The sequence below is a fragment of the Eleutherodactylus coqui genome, chromosome 3 (assembly GCF_035609145.1).
Source record: "Eleutherodactylus coqui strain aEleCoq1 chromosome 3, aEleCoq1.hap1, whole genome shotgun sequence".
In the NCBI taxonomy this organism is placed as follows: domain Eukaryota; kingdom Metazoa; phylum Chordata; class Amphibia; order Anura; family Eleutherodactylidae; genus Eleutherodactylus; species Eleutherodactylus coqui.
Window position 1 is genome coordinate 67,043,527 of NC_089839.1, and position 7,904 is coordinate 67,051,430.

The 7,904-nt window shown below is 44.7% G+C and overlaps 1 protein-coding gene across 1 annotated transcript; it reads right to left on the reverse strand.

Annotated features, from left to right (window-relative positions):
• Nucleotides 1–1,555: 1,555 nt before the first annotated feature.
• Nucleotides 1,556–3,179, reverse strand: LOC136619754 (somatostatin receptor type 4-like). Its single transcript, XM_066594517.1, has one exon. The coding sequence runs from the start codon at nucleotides 2,899–2,901 to the stop codon at nucleotides 1,729–1,731; it is 1,173 nt and encodes a 390-aa protein (XP_066450614.1). The 5' UTR covers nucleotides 2,902–3,179; the 3' UTR covers nucleotides 1,556–1,728.
• Nucleotides 3,180–7,904: the final 4,725 nt, after the last annotated feature.

The window sequence follows — 7,904 nt, forward strand, 5'->3', positions numbered from 1 at the left end:
TCCCTGCTTCAGGGGCTTTATCTCTTCTTCCTCCTGGAGCAGTTGCACTATTTTTATGCAACACGCTGCTCCAGTGAATGCACAATTTTCACGCACATGAAGCTTGGGTCTTCTACGCGTGAAAAATTGCCTGGTCACATGATTTTTAGTGCAGTTTAGTCTTTTTTTTTTGCGCGTCTATACTGAGCTAAAACCACACCCGTGTGAAGGAGCCCTTACTCTATGATTGAAGCCATAGAAACCAAGACAGTTATAATAAGAGGCATGAGATAAATACTAATGTGATTTACTGTCACGAGTTCCAGGAGGGGCTTTGGCAGAGGCAGCTTACCTGCAGCACAAGTAAATATCATCATATAAATGCACATGTAACAGTTAATGTTATTCTGCATATACAGTATTGTGCAAAAGTTTCAGGCAGGTGAGGAAAAATGCTAAAAAGTAAGAATTTTTTCAAAAATAGAAGGCATCTAGCTCCAAATGTATTCTGCAGCAGGACAACAACAACGAACATACAACCAACGTCATGAAGATCTATCTTCAGCGTAAATAACAAGGATTTCTGGAAGTGATGATATGGACCCCACAGAGCTCTGACATTATTAAGCCTGCCTGGGATTACATGAAGAGACAGAAGGATTTGAGCTACATCCAAAGAAGATCTGTGGTTAATTCTCCAAGATGTTTGTAACATCATCCCAGCCGACCTCCTTCAAAAACTGTGTGCAAGTGTACCTAGAAGAACTGATGCTATTTTGAAGGCAAAGGGCGGTCACACCAAATATTGATGTGAGTTAGAGTTCACTTTTGCTCAGTCACTTTGCATTTTGTAATTGGCAAAAATAATCTATGAACACTTCTGTTTTTGAAAGCATTCTTATTTGCAACATTTTTTCCACACTTGCCTAAAACTTTTGCACGGTACTGTATATGGCCATATTTTGTTCTTATGACCCTGCTGTTGTTTCTGTAAGTCAAGGTCGGTACAGCACATGTATCGATGGACCTTACACGGGCTGCTGCCTGATAGATATTCAAGGACTTTTGGTAGAACTGTAAGGAACTTCTTGAAACATTGCTACTCACAGACATTGTATATTCATATTTTATAGCAAATGTTACCTCTAAATAGATTGTATCAGTTCAGACTTCCTGACCTCTATTGCATCCTTCCCCCTTTCATCATTATTCTGTGTTGCTACAACAGCTGGTTGGCTATTATGAAACATTCGCCCTTCACAATGTAACATATTCTTGCAGGAGTACACGGCGATATCGTTCTTCCTAGTTATAGACTGTAGCTGCAGATGCAACACATTTTAGCTTGATTGTGATCGCACGGAGCAGAAAGTTATCCTATTTTAACCCATAAAGCTATTGTTCTCCTATCTTATCATAACAAAAGCCATTGTAAAGCAATTCAGAGTGAAATATAAGAGTCAAGCTAAAGAAAAATTCGTCTGTACTGCATGTTCTGATGAGTTGAAATGAAGCGCAATGGCAATGAAGGGGAGATAAAATGTGGTCATAAGAAATATAAGGGAAGAAACAGCTGTCTCGAACCAGACTGATCATTTATTAAGCTCACTCCATTCCATCATGAATACAAAGTAGACACACACACACAGACACACACACAAGAACTGAGAACACATGTAAACCTCAAGTAGAACAGTAGTAGCATGTGCAGCTAGCAGCAGTTATTGGACAAGGCATCTTCTGGGTCTGCTATAGGGTAGTGGTCCTAGTGATTGTTCCATGTTTGTAACAAGGGTCAGGCTGGAGGGGCTCCTGTTGGAAGTCCAGTGGATGGTTATTACACACTTTACTCTTCAGGGCTGTGGCATAATAATCCACTGGCTCATCTGTGCCATTCTCCAGCCAACGAAAACAAACGATCCTCTGAAAGGACCTCTTAAAGTTATCTGAGAAGAAGCCATAGAGGATGGGGTTGGCACAACTGTTGGCATAACTTAATATAATTGAGATGTGGTTGATGGTGGCGTCCATGTGGGGTAGGAACAGATTCAGAAGCTGGACAATGTAGAAGGGCATCCAGCAGATCACAAAGACTGTGACAACCATGAGGACCATTCGGGTTATCTTCTTCTCTGATTTCTTCCTCTGTTGCCATCCAGCCTTCAAAGCCACTGCTCTCATTTTTACAATGATGAGGATATAACATAAGCAGATGGCCACCACAGGTAAGAAGAATCCCAATAGAAAGGTGTAAATGACAAAAACAGTGGACCAGGTGGGCTGGGGCCACATGAGGTTGCAGACCACTACCCCATTCTTGGAGGACTCTGTGTCTGCAAAGATCAGGATGGGGGAAATGACCAAGAGGGACACAATCCAAACACAGATGTTGATCATCTTGGCCACAGTGGGTCTTCTGTACCTGGCTGCCCGCAGGGGGTGGACCACAGCTACATACCTGTCCACACTCAGCACAGTCAAGCAGAAGACACTAGTGAACATATTAATCCCATCCACACTGAGGACAGTGCGGCACATTCCTGAGCCAAAGGGCCAGTGCTGCAGGGCTGCAGAAGCTGCCAAGAAGGGCACACTCAACATGAACAACTCATCAGCTATAGCCAAGTTCAAGATGTAGATGTTGGTCGCTGTTTTCATCTTGGCATATCTCAAGATGACAAAAATCACCATGGAGTTCCCAATCAGTCCAATGAGGCACACAATGGCATAGATGAACTGGATCACTATCATGCTCACATCCCTTTCAGTCTCCATGGGGGCATTGGTACTGCTGGTATTTTTGCTGCTGATGCTGACCACATTGAAAGGGGGTAAAATCTCTGTTATGTCCCTGGATTGGTTCCATGTGTTCAACAGGACCTTGGCCTCCACAGGCACCAGGAGATTAGGGGATGTAGTCATTGTAAGTGTCCCATAGGAATGCAGTGGAGAAGCAGCAATAGCGGAGATCCTCTGCTTTAAAATGGATTTCGGAGCTGCTGTGTAGAAGAAAGAGGAGGGAGGGAGAGTGATGTGTGATGGATGATGCAGTCTGGAGCTCCTTGCAGTGTATGTGCTCTCTCTGGCTGAGCTCCTTCTGGAGAAAGTGATCAGCAGCTACTTGCATTAGCTATAAGCAAGCATCACCTCTTCTTCACTTGAATTAGCATTAGCTTGTGTCCATGCTATTATTGGTAACAGCTCGTCTGACTGGGATGAGTTCATTGCATACAGTCACCTCCCAGAAAAATGTATAATGACTGCTAGGATTAGCATCCTGTCTAATATTCATGGACCAACATTTTGCATATGTTTTGTCTTAACATCTAGTTCACTGAAAATGTCGCTCAGACTAGGGAAGAACTACATATGCCAGCAGACATTGTGGAAAGTGTGTGCAGAGCTACGGGTCTACTTAACTTACAAACTAAACAGTTCTAATGCATGGGATGATTAAGGGACCTTGGACAGAGGATAGAATATTCCGCAACGGCTTTGCGGAATATGCGCTTCTGCCATATATAGCCCCAAAATCCACACTGTGACGTGTGGATTTTGGGTTGAAATTGAAAATAGCCGAATCCTGTATCAGAATCTGCAGTTAGCTGTGCAAATTTTGTTGCGGAATTCAGGGATTGCATATTCCACGAGAGACCTTTCACACATGCAGAATATTTCTGTACAACACACATAGAGACGCAGCTTATGCTGGCCTCACATTGGGCTATGTGCAAAAATGATTGCCGCAATACGGCTTATTTGTGCATGGATGATTTTTGAAGAGATAGATATGCGCAAATAAGCCGCCTTACTGAACTTTTTGTGCATGCAGGGCCAGTTTACACGTGCGCGACACAGCCTTTATGGAGTTAATGGATATTTAAGCTTAATCTGGTCCAGATGTGTTCTTTTCATGTTGTTTTGCGCAGGGTCATACCCTTGTCCTTGTGTATTTGCACACTTCCCATAGACTTCTATAGGAGTTTTGCTGCGCAAATAGCAGAAAGATATAGTAGGGTCTACTTTTTTCCACGTTATGAAATGCACACACAAAAAGCGCTTGTGAGAACGAACCCGTTGGAATCAGAGGATTCTACTCTCTGTGTTTAACGTGCGCAGATCTTGGGTGCACAAATACCCGTGTAAACATGGTCTTATGAAGAAGCCCTTAAAGGGGTTGTCCCGCGAAAGCAAGTGGGGTTATCCACTTCTGTATGGCCATATTAATGCACTTTGTAATATACATCGTGCATTAAATATGAGCCATACAGAAGTTATTCACTTACCTGTTCCGTTGCTAGCGTCCTCGTCTCCATGGTGCCGTCTAATTTCAGCGTCTAATGGCCCGATTAGACGCGCTTGCGCAGTCCGGTCTTCTCCCTGGTGAATGGGGCCGCTCGTGCTGGAGAGCTGCTCCTCGTAGCTCCGCCCCGTCACGTGTGCCGATTCCAGCCAATCAGGAGGCTGGAATTGGCAATGGACCGCACAGAGCCCACGGTGCACCATGGGAGAAGACCCGCGGTGCATCGTGGGTGAAGATCCCGGCCGCCATCTTGCTAAGATAAGGAAGAAGTCGCCGCAGTGCGGGGATTCGGGTAAGTACTAAACGTTTTGTTTTTTTTAACACATGCATTGGGTTTGTCTCGCGCCGAACGGGGGGCCTATTGAAAAAAAAAAAAAAAACGTTTCGGTGCGGGACAACCCCTTTAATCTGTTGCTGCAGATTCCTGTATTCAGTAAATGAGGTTTGATGAGGTTGATTTGCGCATCAAACGGCACATAGTACTGTACTTTTTGTGCTCGCGGGGCCAGTTCACACACACGCGCGTCACACCGCTTCCATGATTTAAAAGACTATTTAGCCTAATTAGGTCCAGGTGTTTACCTTCTTCTGCAGTATTGCACAGCGTATTGTCCATTTGCGCACCTCCAATAGATTTCTAGGGGGCCCTTAATGTGCAAATATGCAGGAAAATAGAGCAGACAAGGCAAATATGGTCTTTATATGGTCATATACTTACTGTTATACTGTTACAGCAGGGCAGGTATAAACACCAGAGCCCAAACATGCAGACAACCAGACTGCCAAATGGAGGAGCAATTTGCATAGATACAAGATACTGATGAACAACCACTCACACGCTTTCCTTAGCCATATTTCACGTAAGCGTTTTATGTAATTAGCCGCAATAAAACGTTGACCAAAAATCACGACCATCTAAAGAATTGGATTCCAATGCATTCATACAGATGGACGCTTTTTAGCTGTGTCAAAACATTGCAGCCGAATACGTTGGGCAAAGTTTTGACGTGGCTGGAAAAGATAGGTTTTGCCCTATCTTTCGGCCCTGATCAGCCGGCAAAGGGAGGGGAAAGGAGTTTAGCAGTGGCTAGCGCTGCTAAACCATGCCAGCTGGCTCTATTGAGCCAGTTGAAGTATTTAGGCTGGCCAAAGGAATTCTGGGCTGCAGCTTCTGTGAATGGGCAAAAAAAATGAGAGACTTAGCTGCGACTCTATGGTGCCCTTTCCTCGTTCATGCGTTTTTCAACCCCAATGCGGCTGACCCAAAAATTCCTTGCCCATGTGAAAGAGACCTTATATTGAGTGATATGGATGCTTAGTACTATTCTTGCAAAAAGAAGCATATACAGGGTGTCAGGCCACATGGTACATGTAGTGCATCCTGCAGGCTTACAACCTATTAATGACGCCATATTTCAATTCAGCGGGCTGCCCTGCACCGCATAGGTGAACCACACTGGCACTGGCACCCTGGGCCACACTGCATGTTATTGATAAATACCAATAAATACAAGGTATTGCTTAATATTTTGTCCCATATATATGAGCTCACAATCCACGTTAAGGGTCCTTCTTTACTTGTGAGTCCCTACACTAATATCATTAACATCACAGAAAAGGGTGCAAGCATTCCCATTGATCATGTTGTGGACCCCAAAAGGTCATCCACCACAATGGCTGTAGTACATCAATGGGTTCTATTTTCTGCACATTGCCCACATATATTTTACATGCGCAAAAAGTATGTGCAAATACGGACGTCTGAAGAAGCCATTTGGTGTATTTTTCAGAAATATTCTGCATGTGTGAAAGGTCCCTTAGGTCTTATTCACATAAATACATTTGCACTGTGTATTACACATGCAAAATTTGTGCATAATACAAAGTGAATAGAATCCATTGATTTCAATGGGTTTGTTCACATGAGCATTTTTTGCGAGCGCATTTCGTTCGCCAAAAAAACAGCAGCATGTTATATTTTTGTGTGTATTGTGCACATATTAAACTAATTAAACTTAATTGTGCATTGAAATCAATGGGAGCATGCTTGCATATTTTTTGTGCGTGCAAATATGCAGGGCATACTCACACACAAAAAAATACAGTTAAGTAATTGCACACATGTGCTAAACATGCATTGAAAAACGCCCGTGTGAGGCCAGCCTTACAAATGTAGTATAGCTAAGTTAACTTATTGGTGCTTTGAGTTAAAGGGGTTGTCCCGCGGCAGCAAGTGGGTCTATACACTTCTGTATGGCCATAATAATGCACTTTGTAATGTACATTGTGCATTAATTATGAGCCATACAGAAGTTATAAAAAGTTTTATACTTACCTGCTCCGTTGCTGGCGTCCTCGTTCCCATGGAGCCGACTAATTTTCGCCCTCCGATGGCCAAATTAGCCGCGCTTGCGCAGTCCGGGTCTTCTGCAGTCTTCTATGGGGCCGCTCGTGTAGAATGCCGACTCCGTGTAGCTCCGCCCCGTCACGTGCCGATTCCAGCCAATCAGGAGGCTGGAATCGGCAATGGACCGCACAGAAGCCCTGCGGTCCACGGAGACAGAGGATCCCGGCGGCCATCTTCAGCAGGTAAGTATGAAGACGCCGGACCGCCGGGATTCAGGTAAGCGCTGTGCGGGTTGTTTTTTTAACCCCTGCATCGGGGTTGTCTCGCGCCGAACGGGGGGGGGTTAAAAAAAAAAAAAAACCTGTTTCGGCGCGGGACAACCCCTTTAAGGGAGTGAGGGGGAGAAAGTTGCCCTATCTTTCCCACACGTGGTATTAACTACCTGTGGAAAAGCTAAGGCGAGTCCTATCTTTTCTCAGATGTAGTAATCACGCCCGAGAAAAGAGCTCGAGAAAATAAAACCATTGAAATCAATGGTTGCGTTTTGTCCAGTTATACAGCCGTGATTATCTCGGCTGCACAAGGAGAGAAAGCCACTTTCGTCTGAAACTACCCTAAAACTGCCTGCAATTCTGCATCAAAGTGGAGTTTTTCCAGTTGCTTTCAATGGGAGACCTCGCATCGCCTACACCTCGCATGGGGTGCGATGCTGCTGCCGGCCCATTACAAACAATGGGTGCTGGATGCGAAAGCATGCAGTGAGATACAACACGCCACAATTTCTTTCCTGCATTGCATTGCTATGCAAGAAAACGTCGCTTATGTGTATGCCCACATTCCAAAGAATGGGGTCCATATTTGTGCGTCTCGCAACGCACAAATCCGGCGTGATTTTCTAACCCGAGTGAAGGCAGCCTTATAAGTACAGCTCTGCCGCACCTACAGGTAACTGAACACCTGCACAAACATTCCTAAAAGTGACCTTTCACATAGGACGAAATTACGCCGCAGGACGCAGCCAAATCCAGTGCTGCAAAATTCCTCACCAAAACCCGCAGGTCTGACTGTGGATATTGCAGGCAGGTTTTAAGCCATTGTCATTTTCTCATCAATTCACTGGATTTTTGTGCGGAGTTTAGCGCGGCTTTCTGTGCGTCGTGCGGCTTATTCCGTCCCGTGTGAAAGGTCCCTTAGACCAGTGGTCCCCAACTCCAGTCCTCAGGGACCGCCAACAGGACATGTTTTCAGGATTTCCTCAGTCTTGCACAGGTGATG

Excerpts from the sequence above, each read along its gene's own strand:
- LOC136619754 (XM_066594517.1), bottom strand. The coding sequence starts at position 2,901 with ATGACTACATCCCCTAATCTCCTGGTGCCTGTGGAGGCCAAGGTCCTG.